The sequence below is a fragment of the Blastomyces dermatitidis genome, assembly GCF_000003525.1.
Source record: "Blastomyces dermatitidis ER-3 genomic scaffold supercont1.3, whole genome shotgun sequence".
NCBI lineage: Eukaryota > Fungi > Ascomycota > Eurotiomycetes > Onygenales > Ajellomycetaceae > Blastomyces > Blastomyces dermatitidis.
The window spans coordinates 3,088,940-3,113,834 of record NW_025544776.1 but is presented as its reverse complement, the minus strand read 5'-3'; the positions used below and the strand labels follow the sequence as shown (position 1 = coordinate 3,113,834).

Here is a 24,895-nt window from a genome sequence, read left to right as displayed (position 1 = left end):
ATGAATCTCACATTCAGAAATGTTATTCTGATGTGATGAATGTGATATCATTAATTCTCATTTAATATTATATGAATTCATAACTGTGTGTATATGTGTGAATCAGAAAACATCATTAATATCAGTCTGTAGAAAAGCAGGGGCTGTATATCTGAGATTACTCATGAATCTGAGTCATAACTCAAAGTATTGAACAGTCTCATTCTTGAACTTTAAAAAATATATTCAATAGTAGTGAGTTGTGTCACAGATGATAAGCATTCAGTATCTGATTCTCTGATAAGACTCTAAGAGATGATTAGAGAGATCTTTCAATGTATGTCTGTCATCTGCAAGATTAATATGAACCTTCTCAATGAGTTGAATAGATCTAGACATCAGTGTTTTCAAATAATCTCACATCATATCAGTCTTGACACATTTCTTGCAAAAGAACTTAGTCTTAGAGTCTTTAATTATGACTTCAGTATGAGAATCCTTGATCATAGCAATTATAGCATCAGTGTGAATGTGACTGAGATCACAGTGTCAGTTCAAAAGAGTCTTTGATATCTTTATATTCTTGAGACCTGTATTCAGAACTGTAGAATCAATGTTATTAACAGTAGTAGTAGCAGTCACAGAAAGATCAACTTTTCAATCAAAATTGTACTTGTGAGATATCATTGTAATGTACTTAACTGCTCTGTTCAGATGATTGAGATTCTCATTGAACTTCTGCTTATTAATCTTGTGATTCGGAAGAATGTACGACTGTTGGATAATAACGCGGCCGCTTCCGAACTACTAGCGTACGCGTGTAAAGAGGCTATAGCGTACGCTAATTAATTTAGCATACAAGATTCAATATATAAGAAGCCAGTGTACATCTGTAATTGTACACTGGCTTAAGCAATCTTTGAATCACATCTGATAGCATGTCTAAAAACCGGTGAGAAGTGCAGGCTCCTTCAGAGTGTGATAATTCTGCCTATGAAGTGATTTGTAGTTATCATGCCAGTGTGGTTCTAGAAAACACCTCAAAAGATAGTGTATGAAGGGCGGTGAGTGAAAGAGCATCTGATTGATGCTGCTTCACTTATTGAGAGAAAACTTCACACCCAGGTGAATGCCATGTATGAGATGCGAACAGATGAGGTGTGAGAAAGAGAATAGAAGTGATGAACCAGATTCAAAGAAGTTCACTCTCTACTCAAAAGAAGGATAAAAGAGAGAGTGACTATTACTGAAGTCATATGATGATAACAGAGTGATATAGTGATATAATGATATAGTGATATAATGATACAGCAATATAGTGATATAATGATATAGTGATAATGATAGACATTGTATAATCAATGAGAAATCACTGAAATGAATATCTTCTCTAACTAATATGAATAACACTCTTCTCTGCTACCTGAACTGAAAGGTATGCAGAACCTCTCAGAGGGTTTACTCAAAGCAGTAAGAAAAGCAGCTGAGACTGCTGAACTGGAATCAAAGCTCTGTACATGTACAAGAATTCTAAACAAGATTGAGGCCTTGTGTACACAGTGACAGACTGAGATAAAGGTTAAACAACAATTGACATTCACTGCAGATCAAGCATTCACTATGAAGAGCTTTGCTGACGCAATCACCATCATCAATAAGAATAGAGAAAACCAGATCTTAGGCCTGCAGCAGAAGATCAAATGTTTATACAGATAGATGACTACACTGAATCTGAAGGTCTTATCATGATCATTCACAACCTCTTCAGAAGTGTACACATTATCAGAGACTGCTGTGCAGAATGAGAATCTGAGTATGAAATATATCAAGCTGAGAGATCTGTCAGAGCTATCAAGCTTCAATGACAACTGAAAAAATAATGCTGCAATCAGCTGGCTAAGTCAGATGCAATCATATTATTGAATTGAACATGAACTCACAGGCAGGCAGTTAACAGAATTTCAACAAGTCTTAAGATCTGCTGTGTTTCTACATGGAAAAGCAAAGTTATTATGAATGACTGATGAAAAGATGAATCTCACAGACTCAAAGTGATATTCATTCTCACAAACATGAAATGAGTTTTTCAAATGAATCTTGCATAACTTTGAGAAAGTGAACATGCAAGACAAGTATTATGAATGCTTCACTGAGTGTAGACAAGTGAGTGATCTTACATAGACTGACCGTGTGACCGTGTCTGGGACCAGGACCAGATTTTTTGATAGTCCCATTACCAATTCGACTGATCCCATTACACGGTTTTAACATTAGATAGTGGTCCCATACTGTCCCAGTGGGACTTACTGTCTACTCTTGTCACATTTTCCAAATGGGACCATGATTTCCACTTCTCAATTTAAATTATTTTTATTGCTTTAAATGACTTTAAATCTCATTTGAGCGTTACCAAAAAGCGTTACTTTTTAAAAAATTAAAAATAGTCTAAAAAAAACCTTAAAATGTCTAAAAATAGTAACTTTATGCCAAGAATGGGACTAAATGAGACCAAATGGGACCACTTTCTCATTTTTTTCAAGTCATGGTTCCATTTTAAGATCTGATATATAGTCACTTTACATGTTTTTTTGATAGCCAGTCCCAGCGGGATTCACGCCAAGAAATGTATGGGACCAGACCAAATGAGACCAAATGTGAAATTCATGGTCCCGGCGGCCAGTCTAATCTTACATCATACTTCACACACTTCAGCTTATACTATCTTATGTTGAATGAAGAGCTTTTAACATCTTTCTATTTACAGATCTTCATTCATGATCTTACACTTGAGTTGAGAGTGAAATGAAAATGCTTAACCTCACAGCCAGGCACAGTGAAGAAAGCATATAACATCCTCATCATACAGGAATAAGTAAGTCAATTGTGACAGAAAATACTGCAATCAAGTATATTTCAGCAGAGAATGAGTAATCAGACTTCTATGACACAAGTCATACACTCAGACACAATGAATCTAGATCTGAATGTCATCACTAAAGCACTGAATTCTCTGAAAAAGAGATTCTCTGAGTGAAAACCTTGATGTTGTGAGCATTGAGCTTGTTTCAACTGCAGACATCAAAATCATGATACAAAAGATTGCACCCAGCATGTGCAGTTAAAAAACTAGCAGAATCAGTGAGCTCAGAGATACTCACTGATATTCTATAAAAAGTCTTCAAAGTGAAAGAGATGCCTGCATTAGATAACTCTCTGAATTCTGTGAATGTAAAGAAGAAGCAGGCTTCTGACTGAGATGCAGATGAGAATGAAGTGAACACTCATCTCAATGTCTTAAGACCTGAAATGTTAATGTATAAGAGACACTTGAGTAAGAATTGAGAGATAACTGCAAAAGTGTTAGCAGACACAGAAGCTTTAATACAATATATTGATGATTATATAATCTGAAGATTGAAAGAGGTCTGCTGAGTGAAGAATCCTCAATACATAAGATTATCTGATAACTAATATTTGATATCACCTGTAAAAGTAAGAGTTCCCTTGCACTTCAGAGAATGATCTTGCTATATTTAAGCATGAGAGCTGCAGAATGTGAAATATGATCTCATTTTCAGACTTGATTAATTCTAAAGATTCAATCTGCAGATTCAATGATGTACATGTCATATACAGTTAACTGATAGAAAGAAAATGATTCATACAATTCTATCAACTGATATGAGAAGAACATTCCATGCCTCTGATATAGAAGGGTTAAATCTGCTTACACATCAACAAGCAAAGAGAATGATTCATAAGACCTCATCTGAAAGCATTCTGTATATCATACAGGACCCAGAAGTGGAGGAAACCAAGATAAAAGATATGCAGAAGGATAAGCATATGAAGAAGCTTCTGAAGAAGCATGAGAAGATCTTCTGAACAGATCTTTCATCAGAATTACTGCCAGAACAAGGATTTGTATATGAGATTGACACAGGGGATGCAAAACCAGTCAATCAGAATGCATACTCTCTGTTACAAATGCATCTTGAAGAACAGAAGCATCAGATCACTGACCTTCTAGAATGTGGTCTCATATAACCTTCATCAAGTGTGTGAGGCTTTCCAGTTCTATTTGTGAAAAAGGCAGATGAAGAGTGATAAATGTGTATCAATTATCAAGCACTTAACAAGCTTATGATCAAGAATGAATATTCACTGTCACAGATTCAACAACAGTTGAATACAGTTGAAAATGCCTGATATCTATTGAAGATCAATCTTCTCTCAGAATACTGGCAGATTCATGTAAGTGAACTGTCAGTCCTGTGAACCGCGTTTAATACACAATGAGAAAGTTCAAATTCCTAGCAATGCCATTCAGTCTGACAAATGCACCTGTCACCTTTCAAATGATGATGAATACAATTCTTCATAAACAGAATGAAATCTCATATCTTGTATACCTTGATGACATTCTAGTCTTTTCAAACTTATATAACAAACATCTGAAGCATCTCAATAAAGTGCTTACAACTCTGACAGAGTATAAGCTCTATACTAAATCAATCAAGTATGTGTTTGAAATGAAAGAGTTGAAGTTCATGAGACATGTAGTGAGTGATGACTGTATACACCTCATTCTGAAGAAATTGAATGTCATAGCAAATTAGCCGTGGCTGAGGAATGTACATCATGTACAACAGTTTCTTGAGTTGATCTCATATTACTGCAGATTCATCAAGAATTTCACATGAATATCTGCATCACTCTCAGATCTCTTAAGAGAAATGAATGCAAATCTGTAAAAGAAGAAGTTTCATTCAATCATCTGAAATGCCATGTGTGAAGAGACTTTTCTCACACTGAGAAAATGTATAACAACATCTTCAGTGCTTATTCAACCAGATTATAATAAACCTTTCTACATTAAGATGAATGCATCTGAATGAGCTATCAGAGATGCTCTTCTACAGATGAGCAAGGACAGCAAGCTGCACTCAGTAGTATATGATAGTAGGAAACTATCAGGTGTTGAGCTCAATTACTCAGTGCATGAAAAGAAATTGCTAGCAATCAAGCACACACTGGTGTTATGAAATAGATATATTAACAACAGGCATACAACAACAGTGATCACAGATTATAAAAGCCTCATCTATCTACAATTAATAACAAAACCTTTCAAATATTTAGCACATTGAATCTCAGAGTTCCAAGCATATGATCTTCATATCAAATACTGAAAGAAATCAGATACAGTGATGCTGAATGCAATCAGTTACAGACCTGATTTCATGAGTGAGAGTTCTGCAAACCAGGTATAAGGAACATTCATATTAAACACACTGAGAGAATGCAAGGAATCAGAATAAGTGAACACCATGATCTCTCACTTGAAGAATGGCAAGATGTTGAATGACAAGTATCTCATGAAAGTAGTAGAAGAGATGCTTTCAAACTTCAAGCTGAGAAAATTGAAAAATAATGTTGTGCTTTACCGCGATCTAGAATATGCAGAAGCTCTCTATCTAGAACCTTTATTTCATCATGACTTGATGACTCACATGCACAAGGAATTCAGTCACTTAGAAAGCTCTGAACTCATGAGTGTACTTGAATCAAGAGTGTACTGGCCAAGCATGACTGAGAACATTCAGACATATACTCATGAGTGCCTGAATTGCCAGATTGTAAAAGAATCTAGAAAAGAGTTAGAATATGAGAAAGCACAATATCAGATGAAGTGTATGATACAACTGTTCAAACAATGAGAGATGAATCTCATAGACATATTGCTGTGAACATCAAATGAAAATCAATGAATAATCACTGCTATTGACTACACTACTGACTGGCCAGTTACAAAAGCAGTTCCAGAGATGACAGAGAAGGTGATGATGAAGTTTCTACATAATGAGATCTATGTCAACTATGAAATGCCGCGCGAGATTTTAACTGATAACAGTACAAACCTTGTAGAAGGAGCAGTGAGGCATTTCATGAGCCAGTTATAGACAAGACATTGTAGAACAATGTCATATCACTCACAGATAAACAGGAAGATGAAACACTTGAATGAAATCTTAAGCAACATACTGACAAAATATCTAGTGAGCAAGCCTACAAGATTATGAAATGAATATCTCAGGCAGGTGCTATTAGTCACACAAATCCGGCAGCATGCAGTCATCAAGCATTCATCATTCTACCTGTTGTATGAATTGCATCCGCGCATCTCAGAGAATGCTTCAGAAAAGATGAGAAAGGAAACAGCAGTTACAGACACAGCAGTCACAGACACAACAGTCACAGACACAGAATCAAGATTGAAAGAGATCAGCCATGTATGTGCAAAAGCTAATAAGTTACTTCTGAACTGAGCAATTCAATTGAAAAGAATATGAGACTCACTTGTTAAGAAATCAAGTCTCAAGATAGAAACATGAGTTCTTATATGCAATGAGAGTTCTGAGAAGTTCCAACCTAGGTGGTTTAAGTCATATAAAATACTCAAATCACATTCTCTGAAAATGTACACATTGGAAGAATCAGAGGGATGAGTCTTATGCAACTTAATTAATAGTTCATAACTTATAAAAGCAAAGATGCAAGATCTGAGTGAATTATAATCATCTACAGCACTATCATCAGTGTTGAAAAAGAAGAGACTTATAATTGAAAAGTCTCACAAAGTAAGAGAAATCATAGATGCTTATGAATCAGATAATCTCACTTATTTCAATCTTTTCACAATTATAAGGAAAGAATGAGAAGAAATGAAGAAATCAGATGAATATCACACTTTAATAAGTGATAAGACTGTAGCTGATCATATGATAACACATCACAGACAGTAAGTGCAATGTGATAAAGAGTGATCTCAAAGCAGCAGACTTACATGTAAGTCAGATCACAGAAGAAAAAGAAATTCAGAGTTGAATTTAACTGTTTATACCAGTTTAATCACAGAGATCACAGAGAATGAACTATCTGAAACATCTGCAGATATATAAGATCAAGTCATCTCAATCTCTGAGAATGCTCAGAGATCAGACAAGATTAGTTTTAATAAGCTGTTCACTGTAGTAATCTGAGCAGGCAAAGAGAGACAGTATAATGCATGAGACAGAATCACAAAAGATGAAAGCTATCAAATCTAGTCACTGAATACTGTATCATATAGAGATCATGTAAGAGTAGTGACTAGCAGATAGAGAAAAAGTGTAAAAAAAGAAATAATGAATTAATTATCAACTGTAAGAGTCAGCTGTAAAAGACAAATATTATTATATATATCTCATTCATTTTTATATATCACACATTTAATCTATTTCCAATGCCATGCCACCTGAAAAACATCAAAAACAAAGAAAATCTCAAAACTTGAGATCTGCAAGAGATTTAAGAGTTGCAAGCTGCTCTCACAATAATATCATGCATGTCTCTGATTCCTCTATCACTCTGTATACAACATTAATGTCATTGATCACAAGATTGACTGGAATGCCAATATAGAAATGCGCACGCGTACGCGTAGAGAAATTGAAGAGCGCGGGACCCGCAGGACCAGAAGCCAGGGCAGGGGAGGTGAAGGCGGAAGAAACAGAAGAAGAAGAAGGCGCAGGACCAGACAAACAATGAAAGCCATCTGAGACTGAACACTTACAATCTGATATGTGCACAACCTTCTTCACAGAGAAGAGAGAAGAAGTGATGAGAGAAGCTTGAGAGTGAGAGAGAGTAGTCTCAGCAGCATTATCATCTTCAATTAAAATGGTCTCTAGTGCTGAAGTAACTAAGAACTATTATTAGTGTATAAAACTGCAAAAACAGAGGTAACAATTACTGAATGAACACCTGCTGGCCTTAGAATTGTACATGCAATTACAACACACATGAGGCTTCTCAGAAAGAGAGAGAAGAACACAGAGAAATGCAGAAAGCAGAATGCAGCATGCAAACAGCTCATTCTCACAACAACATCTCAGACAAGATGTACAAGTCTCACATCTGTAAGTATAAAAGAGTACAACATCTGCATTCTCATTTCTGAAAACACAGATATCTTTTGCCTGCACTACAAAGTTAAATGACAGATGCTAGAGAATAGGCTGATACAGATCTATCATTTCAAAGAAATTCATCAGAGCAGATGTCTCTGCAATATTGAACTTTACAGTTATAAAAAGTTTCTTAATGTCTGTGAATATCATGACTTCATACACAGTAAAACTCATAATGATTTCTTCTAAGAACAGGAAAATCAGTGTCAGAAAGAAAAGATGAAAAAGAAAAAGACTTATAATCTTAACACTGTTGAGAGAGAAGATGATTCTCTGATATGAATAAACAATTGTCTTATCATGAATATTTAAAATGAATGTAATAATCAGTATTCATGACTGAGCTTCAGATAGTCATGTTGTATGCAGTCTTTATACAATAAATTGTTCTAGAGGTCAGTAAGAAGAGTGAGAGTGTACACACTGAAAAATGTGATTCACTGAGTCTACATAACATCTCCTTGAAATGAGGAGAGCTGGTAAGAAAGACAGAGACAGTAAAACCAGAAGTAGCAGAAGTAGAGGTCGCGGGAACAGGGGTAGCAGGAGTGGGGGAATCAGACACAGAGACAAGTGTAGAAGATTGAGAGAGAGCAGCAGAGAAAGAAGCAGCAGAAGAGGCAGAAGAGAACACTGAAGACTCAGTCATACATGACATGAGCAATTTCTTCATTATCACATTCTTCAAGTTCTCAATCAATGATTCAACACTGAGTTCACTATCATCAGCAGACACAGATCTGTCAATATGTAAAGATTCTACATGAATAAAAACAAACATATCAGCATCTGTGTTCACACAAAATCATGTCAGAAAACATGATCAGAAACTCACTGAGAAGAAGAAACAGTTAAGAGTGTACAAGAAGATGAAGAAGATGTGTCATCATTCATAGTAATACATTGTTCTGATGATTGTTAGAAGATAAACAAGTTCTGATCACATTTCACAATGTATTACACTTACTGCTAATGAACTGCTCAGTATGAGCACTATGATGACACTTGCTGTGAGAACAGGGAGTCATTGCCAGAAATGTGTATGATGTAATAGATGAACAGATGAAAAGAGTTGAACAGAAGAAGAGATAGAAATCTTGAATGAGATAATAGCATTCAATGATGATGATAATGAAGATAATGATTGAAGAATGAGAAAAGTTAGTGAATAAGTGATGTAATATAGTGGAAGTTTCTTTGTGAGAGTGTATGCAGAACACTAGCTGAATCAGGAATAGGTCACATAATTGTGAAATGCTAGTGATGAGCTAATTCACATGAAGCTAGAGTGTATAACATGGTCACATGAGCGTGACTGAATCTGATGAGAGAGAATGTGATTCAGAAGAATGTATGACTGTCAGATAATAACACAGCCACTTTCAAACTACTAGTGTACGCGTGTAAAGAGGTCATAGCGTACGCTAATTAATTTAGTGTACAAGATTCAATATATAAGAAGCCGGCGTACGCCTGTAATTGTACGCTGGCTTAAGCAACCTTTGAATCACAATCTTATATATATTGTTCTGAGTGATCTGAACTGTATGAAAAATAACACTGTTCAGAGCTCTGTAAATGAAAAATGAGAGAATAGTGAAAGATAATGTAAATTGAAATCTCTGATCTTCAAGCTTTGCAAATGAGAGCAGATTAACTATAATATTAGAAATATAGTAAACATTCTGCAAGTTAACATTATCACTCTCAATCTTTAAGATAACAGTTTCAATCTTCTTAACAAACTCAGTTTTCTCAGTCACAGAATCAACAGAGATATTATTATTAAAAGATTTAATATTTGAAAAAGAATAAAGCTCATCTGTCATATTCAGGCTTGCACATGTGTTCAAATATTAAGATCTGAAGAATGATTTTTCAGTGACTGTGAAAGAGAAATAGAACTCAATCTTTATAATTACTACATTTGCTGCTGATTGAGAACTTATCAAGTTATTCTTCTTCTCTTTCTTCTTATCATTCTTCTTATCATTCTTCTTTTTCTTTTTATCAGAGTGTAAGATGAAACATCTGTTAACAGTATATTTATATCTTCTACAGTGAGTGCACTTTTATACAGATATGCTTTTATTCTCATCTTTATTCTTATTCTTTTTCACAGTCACAGAATCAGTCTGAGGCTGCTTTTTCTACTTAGTGATAATCTTCTTAAATGTCTGATTAATCAGTTGCTTTATTAAATTATCAATATCAATGTTGACAATGAGTCTCTGATCAGTGAAGAAAAACTCATTCAAATATATCTTGATAAATGATCTTTGATAATTCTGCAGATTATTGAGAAAAAGATTATAATATACATTCTCAGTACTCTGACAGAGCTTCTTGTGACAGGTAACAAGATAGCAGAAACATCTCTGAAAAGTAAGATAATTATTCTTCTTAACTTGTAATTTTATCAATTTCTTGAAGATATTAACTTGTTCTTCTATCAGTGATATTACATATTCAATATTAATCTTATTTCACAGAGCTGCAGCATTGTCAGCTTTCAAGGTTTTAATAGTGATTTAAACATTTTTAATAAGACTCAATAGCATACATCTATATAGAGACTTAGAACAGATTCTTTACTTCTCAGAATCAATATAATGTATAAAAGAGAATTCTTGTTAAGTTTTTAATAAAATGTTAGTTTTATTAATAACTTTCATATCAGTCAACATATCAACACATCAGGCTTTATAATTAGAGTTATTAAATATGATCACTAATTTGATATCTAGTATATATTTAACTTTCTTCTGATATTCTTACAACTCATCTCTTATAGTATCTCTTTATACAGAGATAGATATAGTAAGATGTTAAGCAGTTTCAGCTGCAGTTATTTAATTCTGTAGTATCATCTGTATAAGATTCATAAGATTGTCTGCAGTGCAATAGATAGATTGATTCAGATTACTATTAAAAGTCAGCATTCTAAGAGTGAGAGATAGTGAAGAATTTAAAGAGTTGAAATGAATAGATTCTGTAGATAAATATTAACTCTGCTTTTCTTTATTCTGAAGTTTCTTTATTATCTTATTATCAAATTTCATACTCTGATGAAAACTGATCTCAGTCTTATCTTACAAGTCAGAAGCTTTCTCATAATAAGTGATTATTCTATTAATGAGTTATTTAGTGAAGTATGTAATTCTGAGTCTTAAGCTGAACTCTGAAGTAACAGATATATCACTTATATTAAGATAACTCTGCTTCTTCTAGATATGTAAAAAAAAAATAAAAAGTGATATTCTTCACAATGAAGAACATACTTTCTTAAAAATATAAAGTATATAAATTCACTGACTGACAGATTCAGAGAAAATGAAATATCTCTAATAAAGAGTAAGAGTCTTTTTAAAAAAGATGAACTATCTGTGTTAAAAATATATTGATACAACATTCTAAAAAGAAAAACATGCCATTCAGGCTATAATCTGTAGAATAGTTGAAGGTTGTATTGATAGATCTATCTACAGGAACATAATATAGTGGTGGGTCACGTGATCTAGTGGGATCGCTAACCGCAACGGCCGTAAGGGCCAACAAAAAATGCGGCTGAGGGCATGATGACACATCCATTATGTAATCAGCCCACTGACTTCCTGAAATTTCAGCGCAAGGAAATTCCGTTTCCTTTTTTCTCTCTCTCTCCAACATAAAACTCACCCCTTCATATTCACTCTTCCTTCCTTCTAAATGGATTGGCGGAGGGGAAATTGGAGGGAAGATAATGGAGACCGCTGGTTACTTACCCCGAATGTTCAACCTTGCACCATGGAGCAATTTGGAAATATTTGCAGCGATACATTCCTCTTTTTACTTGTTATTTGTGACTAAAAAATAATCGAAAGACACTGTTTGCAACCAAATTTTACATTGTCAGCAGAGGTTTCTGTTTTACGTTTTCACTAAAATTCATGATTCCTAATATCCAATACCGCTGTGACGAGGTCTCCGGCTACAACGGATGGCCTTGCTTCTCCGTTCATCGAATCAATCCATCCCAACCCTGCCCGGTCAACCCATGCAGCCTTCATTCCTACATTAATCGCGCCCATTACGTCGAAAGGATTGCCGCTAATAAGCCACATTTCGTTCATTTGCGATATTTCCTTGCCAATGCTATCAGCTAAATGCCGATACGTCTCTGGCGCCGGTTTGAATTTCTTGGTGGGATCGACGGACACGATATTGCGGAACATGCCGGCGTACGGTGCCAATTCCTTGGATCGTGCGACTGAATTTGAGATCATAGAGGCTGTTCCGTTGGAAAACACGACTGGGATCAACTTCCGGTCATCCACCAGGCTCGCTAGACATGGTATGGTGTCTGGAAAGACAGATAGTGAATTATAGCTGTCCATAAGCTCTTCTGTGGAGTCCTGGTCAAGATCGACTTGATGCTCAGCTAGCGCATGCCGCAATGAGTTTCGGGTCACTTCTGAGAATGGTTTATACTGCCCTACAAGTGTGCGTAAGCGTTACTATTTTAACTAGTTACTGTCCTGCCAGTAGTGTTATGTAAGGCAAGAGTAAATACCCATGCTATTTAGCCTCCAAGTGTATTCGAGCTGATACCGTCTCCAGAGAGCTGCGATGGACTTTCCCTCTTCAGGGCCAAAATGCTGGGCCAACTTGTGTGCAATGGATTCGGTAGATAGCAGTGTGCCGTAGAGGTCGAACGCAAGCACGATGCCTTTTGACGAGGCCATATTTCACAAGGTTCCAGTTAGCTATACGAAATAGCCAACCTTATTTGCCGATGTGCTGATGTTGATAGAGAAGGATGCTGATTGCTCGTAAATGTTTGCGTCCTTAGGCTAGCCGGTCATGAGGAGTGAACCGGCAACCTTATTTATGTTCCGAAACCTGTTCTGTGTGGTAAATATTTAGTTCCAAAACCACCCAAGAAGTAAATAGTCTCGGCTGCCTGCTCCAGACAGCCACCGCAAACGAAGGTAGAATAAAAATTATATGGCCGAGGAATCAAGTCACCTAGCCTAAAGTACGCACCAATGGACAGTAATGCGGCCGTGCATAATCCCAACTACGAAACCTTCAGAGAATTTGTCTCCCAAGCTCTTCTTATTCACAGAGATGCAAGAAAAGCCCCAAAGACTCCCCTCCGGCGGAAAAAGAAAGTGTCTGCGCAACCCGGTGATTCAGAGAAGCCTCTCTCGACCGAACTCGAAGCCAATGATCCAGAAGAGCTAGCAGAATTCATTGATGTATGCACCCAATCTTCCAAAACGACATATTTTACCTCCCAAAACGACCTTAACTTGGCAGCCTAGTAGTATATTGCAGGAGAAACATTCAACTCCCTGCCAGAGGAAGTTCAATCACTCTCCTATGCGACTGTTCAAAGCAACAGTGGTCTTGCAGACAAATACGTTGACCCACTACCACTCTCAACGCTCGACAGATTAACCGCAACGGTGCCGTTATCAGTATCTGAATCACTCTCTGTCTACGGCCTCATACCAGACCCATCTGACTTCCCAACATTCTTGAACCCAATTCTCACCGGGTATATCTCTGTTGTGCAGGCCGGTCCGCCCAACTGGCCCAGTACGCGGGCCTCGGCATGCGAAATATGTGAACGCGATTGGATCCCCTTAACATACCACCATCTAATACCGCGAGAGGTACATGCCAAAGTGCTCAAGAGGAAGTGGCATGAGGAATGGATGTTGAACAGTGTCGCCTGGCTTTGCAGAGCTTGCCATTCCTTCGTTCACAAGATGGCTTCTAATGAAGAGCTGGCAAAGGAGTGGTATACTGTTGAGCGGATTTTGCAAAGGGAGGATGTCCAGGGCTGGGCAAAATGGGTCGCTAGAATCCGGTGGAAAGCAAAATGAGCAATAAGGTGGTTTTATGCATCTATTTCTATATTCTTTACCCTTTGTGAAGATTGCTCATTTCAGCTTTATTAAAGGGGAAAGAATATAACTAAACATTTACTTTGTTCCACTCAAACATACCTTGGGTTTCTTTGCTATATGATTTGACTATATATGCTATATGAGCCCCTTTTCCCCCAACTTTAATATGGCACTTTTGTTTGAGCAAAAGTGACCATCATTCAAAATAGTCTACTTAAGGGGGCAACGCATCTTGTTTATTGCATGTGTTGAGTTATGACAGTCATTGCTATAGATGAATGAATGATTGCAAACCACACATTTCATTTTCATTCAGCTTCAAGCATGCTTTGAATACCTCTCATTGTTCACTGACAGTGTCAATGCTGCCTGGGAATGAATAACACTCACCAATTGTCCTACATTTCAACAACCATCTGTGGGCTTCTCAATCAATGGAACTACTCCTATTCATAACATTGACAACTACGAATTGGGACAATTTTGGGATTCACTTCGCCTTATTTTCTCCTCTGCTCTCTCCGTCCTTATCATTCCCCCCTTGCTGTCGTCCTTCGTTTCTTCATTATCTCATGACTTACGTTCAAAACTCACCATCTCCTCTAAAAATTTGCCTGGTATCCATTTATTTGTTCCCTAAAAACAAAATTGGCTGGCTTAACAACACTCTGTCGCATTGCAGGCTGCAGACTGCCGTTCCTTTATAAACCTGAGGCCTCTACCTCCGTGCGAGTACCAGGTGGTCCGCCTGTGAGAACGCGTCGTTGACCATACCACCAAATCTACTTGATCCTTGTGACCACAGTACGACTTTGGTAGACACTGTTGTGCCTTTTCGGGCCTCTGCAAAATGGAAGATCACCACGTGAGTTGATGAATACCATCCAGCCTACCAGCTGGCTAGCACTTGGCCTCTTTCATCGTTCCTCAGAGATCTAACTGGCGAGACATTCTTTCTCTCTGAAAATAGAACACTTTATTCATTAAAGTCTACCTTTCGCATGCCAATCGTGTCATCTCCGGCTATGTCGCAGAGGAGAGATTTGACAAAATACGGCGAGCAAAGATAGAAATGCAGATCCTAGCCGAGATTGAGAAATCAATGTTCCCTATGGCACTACGTATTGCCTGGGTTTCTATGGTATGTGTTGTGATCTGGAGAAGCACCGCTTACTTCCTTAACCCTCTAGATTTACTCTGACAATTTTGGAAGGTCGTTCATACCAACACGTTTGACATATACTGGCTTGGCCAGCAAGACCTACACAAGCTACCTAAAAGTGCCATCAGACGTATTGAGCCTGATGTGTCTCTTGCCGACAAACTTATATCACCATCGCCATCGCCTTCTCAGTCGTCATCTCGAGAACCCTCTCCTTTACATTCCGGAGAGGAATCTATAGCATTATCCGATTCGGAGACATCTCCAGGGAGCGACGCAGCCAACCCAAATCCCCAAGATCCAGAAGCTCCTCCAACCACCCCAACGAAACCTACAACTTCTAAAAGGAGAGGGACTGGCACTGCGGCAAAGAAGCCGGCCGGCGTCCGCAAGACCCGTACTCCTCCAAAGAAAAAGCTATTTCCAGCTACAGTGAAAGAATTAGAAAAGTCAACCAACATCACCCCGCCGGAGGAAGAGAAAACCGATAGCAAATCTGCCGTTATAAACCAAGAAGTCCTTTATTCTACTGATAAAGCCACACCATCTCCATTAGAAACAGCATTGAAAGCTTCCGAAATCGCCGCTCCAGCTGGGGCTCTAAAGAACGGCCAGACCGCGAGCACAAGTGGCAGAGGCAGAAAGCAAAAGAACGTGCGTTTTGACCTCCCTGATAATTGAGCGTAGAATATAGAATCCCGTGATGACGCCTGGAAATGTTAACACTAAGGTCTTTCGCCAAATCACACAGGCGGCGCACCAAACTGAAGCTTCCAAGGCACCGGCTGCTGCACCAGCGGGATTGGGGAAGGGGAAAGGCAAGGGGGGGGGCAAACACCCTTAGCGCGGAAATTTTTATGTTGCAGAGCCGGATGTGTAGGTATGTAATGGAATGTAGAATTTCTATGAGTATTTGCTGGCTTTGAAGGGAGAGGAATGATAAATAGAGGGGTATCAAGCGTTGCTAAACTCTGTGTGGGAGCAATAGAAAGAAATGGTTGTATTGTTAGATCGCCGTAGACTTTGTAGATCGCCGTAGACTTTGTTCTTCTACTTTCCATGCGTCCATGCATGCTCCCTTTTTTCTTACTTTGTTGGGATTTTTAATTTATTTAGTTGGGTTTTGCGAACCATTGAGGTTGATTGATATGAGCGATGCGTGGATATAGCAATCAATCACCATTGTATGTTTCCATTAACTATTAAGCCAGTTTGGCTTCCTCATTTTGTTTTGTGGATTTTTTTCCACTCCCTTTGGGGGCCTATTTCAAATCGCATTTAGGAGCCATCGGGAACTTTACGTTTACTTTCTTAAATCTCGTGTTTCCAGAGTGGTAGGCAAGTAGCTAAAAGACAGCCGCCCTCCCAACTCTCAAAATCTTGATATACAGAAAGAAACCCCGTTCTTTTTATTTTATCCTAATGAAACCCTATAAATATCTATCTAGCAGATCCCAGCCGATCTTATCATGATTACACATACATATCAACGGTCCCCATCCAGCTAAGAAAATCAAAAATACCTATCCCCCATTTTTTAGATGTCAAAACATCCATGCAAATGCAATGCCGTTGAAAGCAAATAGAAACACCGGCCTGGTAATGTTGGTGAGAGTAAGAGATACAACGGGACTGGGGTTAGAGAGGGGAGTTGGATCGACGTACAGAGGGTTTAGAGGAGTAGAAAAAGTGCGAGGGTATTTAAGGCGGCAGATTCATCGGCGAATGACGGATGAATATTACCTACTCTCTCCGAAGAAGAGCGAACGTCGAAATTCATATAAGACAAACATAGAAAGCAGAATGAAGTGAGATATCGTACAAAAAAGTAATAAAAAAGAAAAGTTCAAGAAACGACGCGCGTCGGAGTGTGGGGTCGTGTGAGGAATATGGGAGCGAGAAGAGAGTCCATTAATTTTCCCCGTTCATATATATCATAGGGTTCGCTTTTCGGACTTTTCTTCGTAGCATTGGACATGGTCGCCGACTCTAAAGTCGTTCCAGTTCTCAAAGGCAATGCCACATTCAGTGCCCTTACGCATCTCGGTGACGTCCTTCTTGACGTTCTTGAGAGACGTGATTGTACCTAGCAAGAAATAAAGTTAGCATCATATGTAGCAAGTGAGTGTTCCTAGTGTCACTCGATAACATATACGGAAAATTGAAAGGGGAAGAAGTAGAGCAACTAAAACTAACCATCGTAAATGACTTCCTTGTCACGGAGAACCCGCGCTTTATGTGAGCGACTGATCATGCCGTTCCGAACTTTGGAGCCTGCAATGGCAACCTTTGTGCGACCCTTGCCTGATATTTCGAAAATTTGGCCGATCTCAGCCTCTCCAGTGACGTGTTGGGTGATCGTGGGCGGCAGGTGCTCGCTAAGTTTCGCCTTGACATCATCAATTAACTCATAAATGATGTTGTGGTTCATGATCTTAACCCCATCGGATTCTGCCATTCGAGCCATTGATGGATCCACAGGCATGTTGAAAGTGATGATGTGACCCTTCGCAACGGCGGCATGTTGGATGTCAAATTCGCCAATCGGCCCTACACCAGACCGTAGAATGCGAGCGTATACCTCGCTGTTGCCAAGCGCAGAGACTGAATTGACCACTGCCTCGGCGGACCCTGATACATCAGCTTTGATGAGGAAAGGTACGCCCTTTGGACCAGAATCAGCTTCAGCACCGGCTTGGGCTCTTTCGTCCTCCTTAGCTTGCAGCTCCTGCCTTCGTCTTTCAAGATCTGCCTTTTTAGCTTTGTTAATGGCACCAATGTCCTCGCTCAGTTTCTTTGTCTCGACTTTGCTCAATCTGTACTCGATGACGGACTTAGCATGTTGCTCGCTTGTCGCTTCAAGAACCTCACTTCCAGCTTGAGGCTGTTCCTTCCAACCGTCAACCTCCACTGGAGTGCCGGGGAGAGCTTCGCTAATAACCACTCCAGCTTCATTTTTCAAAGTGCGGACTTTAGCCCAAGTAGTGCCTGCGACAATGACATCACCAGATTTTAGAGTTCCCCGTTTTACGAGAACAGTAGCTACACGGCCACCTTTCTTTGTAGTTGCTTCGATAACCCAACCTTCAACATTTCCATCTCTCTCAGCCCTGTGATCAAGCATTTCTGACAGTGTTATCGTAGCTTCTTCCAGGTCAACCATGCCTTTTCCGGTTTTCCCACTGACACATATGGCTTGGACATCGCCACCAATATCTTCAACATGAACGTTGTGACGAGCAAGATCTTGTTTTACTCTTTCGACGTTGATGTCCGGCTTATCGACTTTATTAATGGCAACAATGATCGGAACGTTGGCCTCCTTGGCATGCTTGATAGCTTCGATGGTCTGAGGCTTAACACTGTCATCGGCAGCAACAACAAGGATGACAATGTCCGTTACATTGGCACCCCGTCGACGCATATCGAGGAAAGCGGCGTGACCTGGTGTGTCTAAAAAGGTAATAACTTTGCCGGACGGCATTGTCACAGAAAACGCGCCAATATGCTGAGTGATCCCTCCATGCTCAGTTGCTACCACAGACGATTTGCGAAGCCAATCCAAAAGGGTAGTTTTTCCATGGTCAACATGGCCCATAATGGTGACGACTGGAGGCCGCGGTGATAAATTTGTAGTATCCTGCGGTGGTGGGGCAGCCACCAGATCATTGCCAGTATCCTCAATTATAGGGGTGAAATTATATTCCGAGGCAATTAACGCTGCCGTTTCGGCATCTAAAATATGACTGTATGTTGTTTCTTCAAATCCGAAATCCACCAGGCGCTCCAGGAATTCGGCAGGTCGAACACCCAACGCATCGGCAAGGTTACCAACCGTTATAAACTCGGGCAAATATATTGGTGAAGGGGCTGCCATTGCCCTTTTCGCTTCTTTTGCTTGTTGCTTTCTTCGCTCCTTGAGTCGGCGGCGCTCCGCACGCTCGACTTCACGGTTATAGTCCGCTTCGTTTGAAGTACGTATGACTGGCCCTTCACCGTCGTCATCCTCTTGGTCTCTTCTCCTCCCTTTCTTTTTGATTTTCTTCGATCTCGTGTCTACGCTCGCCTCTGCGGCCGCTTGTGGGTCAACTTTCAGCGCAAGAACCTCATCTACCTCTGGCTTCTGATGCTCCTTGGGTGGAGATGATTTGGAGAGTTGGGAGGCTATATATTCCTCTTTCTCCTGCTGTTCTTGAGACCATTTTCCCTTTCGGAACCCTGAGAAAGTATTAAATGCATTATTGGACGTCGTAGTCGTTGTTCCATCTCCCTGAGAAGCAGCTATGCCAACCTTGCGTATTATCGGCGACTCTCGTGCCTGATCATTGGTGTTTGCAGTACTCCAACCACTATTTGTCCCTTCGGTGGGAGACGTAGATGCGAAAGAAGATGCTTGATTTCCCGGGGTTCCGCACCTAGGGCAAACCCTACTAGGCGCGGGATTGACATGCCTGCACACCCGGCAATCCCAACTCCTTCCTCTATGATCAGGCAGGGGTCGAGCGGGATTGTCGTCGTTTGTTTCAACTCTGGTAATGCGAAAGGAATTTGGGGGCTGTTCCGCTAGATTTCGTCTTGGAATGTTTCGTTGGCGTTCTTCCCCTCTATGACCGGAATTTTCTACATGAGTAGGTCGAGATGAATCACGGCCGAAGTTGCCATAACGGATCTTGGGTTGCGTAGGAGTAGATGTAGATGTAGGTGTGGACGTGGACGTGGGTGTGGACGCGGTCCGTTGGGACGTAGGTTGTTTCTGTGCTTCTCTTTGTTTCCTCAATGTATCGCGCTGTTTGGCTTCTTCCGCAGTGAGTTCATTCTCTCGCGAATTCGAAGAAGCATTGAACCCTCCGAAACCCGAGCCGAACCCTCCGCCAAATCCTCCCCGAACGCCTCCAACAGCTCCCGGGCGGCCAAAGGCAGGTTTTGCTGCTTGGATTGGTCGGGAAGGTGGGCCGTCATCATACTGCTCTACAACGGCCGCCGCTGCGGCTGGAGGTCTGGGCAAACCTGAGGTCGAGTTGAATTGTCTTCGTGGAGCCCAGTGAGCGCTGGCCGTCGGAAGAGAAGGGATTGGTCTCCGCCAGATGGAACAGATGTGACAACTGTCCAGGCATCGCGAAACCTTTTACGACACCAGATTAGTAAATTGGAGCATCATTTGATGAAATATCCCGCTGTCATACCTTTAAAACAGATCGCCTGACCATCCTGAGCTAAAAAGGGTTGACTCGAAGTTGAGTTCCATCGCATCCGAGTATAAGTTTCGTTGAATCTTCGACACGGGAATTTTTTAGGAGAGAAGTCGGATTACGTCAGGAATACCGGGCCGGTAATAAATCCGATATTAAGTCACGTGACTCGCATTAACACCGCTTGTGGCCGGAATTGTTTCTTAAAGTGCGGACCACTAGCTGTATCATACTTCAGTAATGTATTATACGACAGGCGTTAACTTATTTCATTGGGTGATAGAAGTAAGATTCACACTAGCACCTTCCAGTTTATTTTTCTCGGCGATATGGTCTTCGGGGCGATCACGTCTTTTAGAGTTTGCGGGGCCGATAAGAGAGAATTGCCAGCTTCGGGTTTTCTAATTTTATATTTTTTTTCGTTTTCAAATTCTTCAGCTTCAGCGAGTTAGTATAATTATTTGAAGTGTCTATACTGTAGTCGCAGTCGCCTTGTATCTGTTTTGATTTTGAGGAGTGTTTTATTTGCGGTGTTGCTCTCTCAATTGGCTCAGTCACAACGGGGAACTGTCGCTATCAAAGAATATCCAAAACCGCCCACGGAAATTTGGCAGAGATGGCAGTTAACGAAATTGAAAGCGAAGGCCCTTTGAGAACAGTTAAAGATCTCTCTGCGGGTGCTGCTGGCGGTATTGCGCAGGTTCTTCTTGGTGAGTGCTACTCTAATAACCCTCTTTTCCAATATCTTCCAATCCTGGGCGCTTGTTCATACCGGGGGAATCATCCTCACTGTGGCTTGCTTTTTTTTTTTCTTTTCTTTTTTTTTACAAAAGAAAAATTAAAAACACAAGGGAGAAGAAAAGCTAAATTCGCTCGATGGCCTCCCAATTAATTATCCATTGGAAAAACTTATAAATATTATTCGTATGCTAACTCGTTGTAATTGATCACAGGTCAACCATTCGGTAGGTACTCTTCTTCACCGCCCTTGATAGGTATCAAATTAACCCCCGCACAGATATTATCAAGGTCCGACTCCAAACCACCACAAACTACTCAAATGCTTTAGATTGTGCCACAAAGATTTTGAAGAATGAGGGTCCGTTGGCATTTTATAAGGGAACATTAACACCGTTGGTGGGAATTGGCGCCTGTGTAAGCATCTCACCCATCTAGTCAATTCGATATTGAGGATTCTCAGCTCTCGTGTACGATCCGGCTGCGCCTCCGCAACCAAGCTTTCCAAGCCGCCGGGATGGGTCATCTAGCACCTATGGGGGGTTACTTAGCTAATTCGCGGTAACAACGTACTAGGTCAGTGTCCAATTTGGAGCTTTCCACGAAGCACGCCGAAGATTCGAAGAATGGAACACCAAAAAGAACCCGCTTAATACATCCCTTTCTTACTCTCAATACTACCTTGCTGGTGCCTTCGCCGGCGTTACCAATTCCGTCATATCTGGACCTATCGAGCATGTCCGCATTCGGCTACAAACACAACCACACGGCGCCCAGCGGCTATACCACGGGCCAATCGACTGCATCCGCAAGCTTTCTGCCCATGAAGGTGTCCTGAAGGGAATTTACAGGGGAGGTCTCGTGACTGTATTTCGAGAAGCGCAAGCCTACGGTGTTTGGTTCCTCAGTTTCGAATATCTCATGAACTGGGAGGCTAAGCGCAGCAACGTTAAACGAGAGGATATTTCGGCCGTCAAAGTGGCAGCCTACGGAGGACTTGCGGGTGAAGCTCTCTGGTTGGCAAGTTACCCTCTAGATGTTATTAAGAGTAAAATGCAGAGCGATGGATTTGGTGCCCAACAGAAATTCGCGGGAACGATCGATTGTTTCAAGAAGACCTTTGCGGCTGAGGGGTTGGGCGGGTTCTGGAAGGGAATTGGACCAACATTGCTCAGAGCGATGCCAGTTTCTGCTGGAACATTCGCAGTGTGAGTGTTTTCCTCCCTTATTCCTATTGCTTACCCTAACGCAAGTCTTTAAGCCGCTAACACCCATGATTTAGTGTGGAACTTGCGATGAGAGCTCTTGGATAAATGGAATTTCCGGCTGCCTTGATTCATTCTAGATATACCCAACCCACAGGCATAACATGATCGGTACCCCTGTCACTTTATATTGCCCATATAGACTATGTCCTTTTCAAATTTGGACCTCTGCCCAGCCTTCCAGATTGTCGCCGCACTGTATTATATACCCTTATGCTTTATTTGCCTTCAATGCAAGTAGACCTACCTCGTGGATATTCCCCTGAGAAAGACTTGAGATGTCCACTCTAATCTATACACAAATATTTTTCGTTAGCTACGTGTGATGTCCAAGACGTTCATTGTGATTTACCCCCGACCAGGCGCCTACTCTTTCATATCAGTGTTTCAACGTTAATTATATATTTGGAGCTATTTAAGACATAGTTACAAAATGATTTCGGACTGGGGCAATATTTGACCTATGCTTTGAGTCGTCCGGAATTAAGACTCGACCATGCTAAATCTTAGGGGAGAAATACACCTGATGAAGCTCGACTGGCTTCTATTCAATATGGAGCAAAATCATGGATTTCGTGGTCGAATGAATCAAAATATGGAACGTTCATCTGCATTTCAGGATATCTCCTCTCATAAAGAAAACGGGAAAGTGAAATCTTTGATCGAAACATTACATTGCGGTAACATGCTTATCAAGACGGACCACCTCCCAGCCAACCCTTATGGAGAATTAAAACCCACACAAGCACACCCAGAACCCCCCCCCCCTTCTTCTCCCTTCCCAAACAACTACCATCAATACCCATCCCGCGCGCAAATGTCCTCAAACAGCGGAACTCATTTCTCTTCCTTCTTGAAGCTGCACGGCCCCTCCAGAGCAGCAGCCTGCGAGTCATAAAAGAGAATCTCATAAAGATGCCCATCCGGATCCTCTATGCTCCTCGAGTAGAGCGCTGCACCAGCACATTCCTCCGGAACCATATTGGGACCCTCTTTCCCACCAGCAGCAAGCCCATTCTGGATCATTGTGTCAACTTGCTCCTTCGAATTGACCGAGAGCGTCACGATGACCTCGTGCGCGACTTTGGTGGAGGCGATCTCGCGGCCAGCGGGGAGGAATTTGCTAATGACGGAGTGCGTGGCGTAGAAGATACCGAAGGAATCGTCGTACTTGAGGCGCAGAGTTGTGTCTGCGTCGTAGCAGGCTTGAACCGTGAAGCCGAGAGCGGTACCGAAGCGCTTTGTGGCTTCAATGTCTGTGGTGGCCAGACTGATTGCGAAGCTCATCTTTGGAGGGGCCATTGTTGGTGAGTGGGTTGGTTGGGCTTTAGGGAGATAGATTGGCGGGCAGAAGGCCTGATGAAAAAGTGGGTTGATTCGAGATAGATAGATTGGGATGGATATATTTCGGTTTTTGGACTCTGTGATGATAGAACTCCTTTTTCCTTGGACCTGAATGTTTCCCATGCCATCCACCCTCTTTAAATATCCCCCCATCCACCCTCCCACCACCCTCCCATGCCATCTCGCTGGTCCTGGAACACATCTTTCGGCTCATTTCAACGCCCCGAACCCGACTCCGTGCCATTATCCCCAACCATTCAAGAGACAGCGACAAGGGCCTATCCCCAGGCAGCAACACATCCTCCTCCCCAGAAGGTCGAATCAGAGCACTGTTGGCCTCGTGTTCGCTGTCTCGGCGCGTCTTTCCCTTCCCTTGGCAAGACGCGCTAGTGCGCGTGGACACGGGATCAACAATTCCAATTAAGCCCAAAACGGGCTGAGATAGCAGGCAACAGCAGCACACGGGATAGGATTCACTCTGGCGGGAATCTTGACAAATACCCAATGCCAAGTTCAGACTGACGAGGAGCAATTATTCGCTGGAAGATGAGTTCTGAGCATACTTCGAGGTGAACGTCAAATATCTTCTTGCATTCCAACCTCCGAAATTCTGGCTAGCACCATCAGACAGAGCCCAGAGCGCCTCGCCTAAGGACCCAATTGGTATATTTCTTTCGGCAGCAAAGCGTCCAGGGTTCCATTTGTCTACTCAACTGATCTTGAGCGGGCTGAATATATAGAAAACCACCACATCCATGTCTGTATTGCCTCTTGAGGGCGAAAAGGAGGAAGTGGCCGTGACAAATTCATAGAGAAAATCAAAAGAAGAATCAAAATCCTAAATGAAAATAAATTCCTATTTATACATAATATTTTTTTCTACAATAGAAAACATGAAAGACCAGACCAGAACATTGCCAGAAATAAAAAAAAAAAAAGGTTAACAAGCAAGAAGAGATTGAAAAAATACAAAAACTACAACACCAACCCGTCATCCATCCCCTTCAATCAATTATTGATCCGCCCCCGCCTCCGCAACCTCCGCAGACTTCGGCTTCCAATCCTCCAATATCTCATTCACAGCATACATAACCTTCCCCTCCGCCGCCTCCTGCAATCTAACCCGCTGCCCATCCTCCCCCGCCCTCCCCAAAACCCCCGCGATGACCGCCACAGATCGCAAACTGTCATCATTCGCCGGGATCGGGTACGTAACATGCGTCGGATTAGCATCGGTATCAATAATCCCAATCGTCGGGATCGTATGCAGGCCACACTCATGTAGCAGCGGCCGATCTCCAGCGGATTG

At 41.0% G+C, this 24,895-nt stretch overlaps 7 protein-coding genes across 7 annotated transcripts in view; 3 read left to right on the top strand and 4 right to left on the bottom strand.

Moving 5' to 3' along the window:
* Window positions 1-11,602: 11,602 nt before the first annotated feature.
* On the bottom strand, window positions 11,603-12,851 carry BDCG_03030 (haloacid dehalogenase, type II). Its single transcript, XM_045418619.1, has 2 exons — window positions 12,544-12,851; window positions 11,603-12,465 (listed from the first exon to the last, which is right to left on the bottom strand). The coding sequence occupies exons 1-2, from the start codon at window positions 12,713-12,715 to the stop codon at window positions 11,912-11,914; spliced, it is 726 nt and encodes a 241-aa protein (XP_045275149.1). The 5' UTR covers window positions 12,716-12,851; the 3' UTR covers window positions 11,603-11,911.
* Window positions 12,852-13,018: 167 nt separating this feature from the next.
* On the top strand, window positions 13,019-13,864 carry BDCG_03029 (uncharacterized protein; the record flags this gene model as incomplete). Its single annotated transcript, XM_045418618.1, has 2 exons — window positions 13,019-13,231; window positions 13,301-13,864. The coding sequence occupies 2 exons, from the start codon at window positions 13,019-13,021 to the stop codon at window positions 13,862-13,864; spliced, it is 777 nt and encodes a 258-aa protein (XP_045275148.1).
* An 874-nt stretch (window positions 13,865-14,738) lies between these two features.
* Window positions 14,739-15,894, top strand: BDCG_03028 (uncharacterized protein; the record flags this gene model as incomplete). The annotated part of the gene is made up of 4 exons (XM_045418617.1): window positions 14,739-14,753; window positions 14,859-15,029; window positions 15,102-15,704; window positions 15,802-15,894. 4 exons carry the CDS (start codon window positions 14,739-14,741, stop codon window positions 15,892-15,894), a joined length of 882 nt encoding a protein of 293 aa, XP_045275147.1.
* Window positions 15,895-16,014: 120 nt separating this feature from the next.
* BDCG_03027 (translation initiation factor IF-2) lies at window positions 16,015-20,317 on the bottom strand. Its single transcript, XM_045418616.1, has 3 exons — window positions 20,234-20,317; window positions 17,247-20,172; window positions 16,015-17,136 (listed from the first exon to the last, which is right to left on the bottom strand). Exons 1-3 carry the CDS (start codon window positions 20,255-20,257, stop codon window positions 16,985-16,987), a joined length of 3,102 nt encoding a protein of 1,033 aa, XP_045275146.1. The 5' UTR covers window positions 20,258-20,317; the 3' UTR covers window positions 16,015-16,984.
* Window positions 20,318-20,855: 538 nt separating this feature from the next.
* BDCG_03026 (solute carrier family 25, member 46) lies at window positions 20,856-22,290 on the top strand (the record flags this gene model as incomplete). The annotated part of the gene is made up of 4 exons (XM_045418615.1): window positions 20,856-20,949; window positions 21,258-21,394; window positions 21,554-22,185; window positions 22,260-22,290. 4 exons carry the CDS (start codon window positions 20,856-20,858, stop codon window positions 22,288-22,290), a joined length of 894 nt encoding a protein of 297 aa, XP_045275145.1.
* Window positions 22,291-22,944: 654 nt separating this feature from the next.
* BDCG_03025 (uncharacterized protein) lies at window positions 22,945-24,166 on the bottom strand. The gene has a single exon (XM_045418614.1). The coding sequence runs from the start codon at window positions 23,737-23,739 to the stop codon at window positions 23,080-23,082; it is 660 nt and encodes a 219-aa protein (XP_045275144.1). The 5' UTR covers window positions 23,740-24,166; the 3' UTR covers window positions 22,945-23,079.
* A 432-nt stretch (window positions 24,167-24,598) lies between these two features.
* The window catches only part of BDCG_03024 (30S ribosomal protein S2), a gene marked incomplete at both ends in the record, with an annotated part of 1,457 nt that continues 1,160 nt past the window's right edge, over window positions 24,599-24,895 (bottom strand). The window contains one exon of the mRNA XM_045418613.1: window positions 24,599-24,862. Within this exon, the coding sequence (XP_045275143.1) occupies window positions 24,599-24,862 (264 nt within the window). The remainder of the gene's footprint in view (window positions 24,863-24,895) is intronic.

Bases quoted from the DNA above. Each gene is read 5' to 3' on its own strand.
- BDCG_03027 (XM_045418616.1), bottom strand. From the start codon at position 20,257: ATGGTCAGGCGATCTGTTTTAAAG. The intron at 20,173-20,233 runs GTATGACAGCGG...GTGTCGTAAAAG, and splicing joins TCAGGCGATCTGTTTTAAAG to GTTTCGCGATGCCTGGACAG. The intron at 17,137-17,246 runs GTTAGTTTTAGT...ATTTCTTGCTAG, and splicing joins CAAGGAAGTCATTTACGATG to GTACAATCACGTCTCTCAAG.
- BDCG_03030 (XM_045418619.1), bottom strand. From the start codon at position 12,715: ATGGCCTCGTCAAAAGGCATCGTGCTTGCGTTCGACCTCTACGGCACA. The intron at 12,466-12,543 runs GTATTTACTCTT...GCACACTTGTAG, and splicing joins TTGGAGGCTAAATAGCATGG to GGCAGTATAAACCATTCTCA.
- BDCG_03025 (XM_045418614.1), bottom strand. From the start codon at position 23,739: ATGGGGGGATATTTAAAGAGGGTGGATGGCATGGGAAACATTCAGGTC.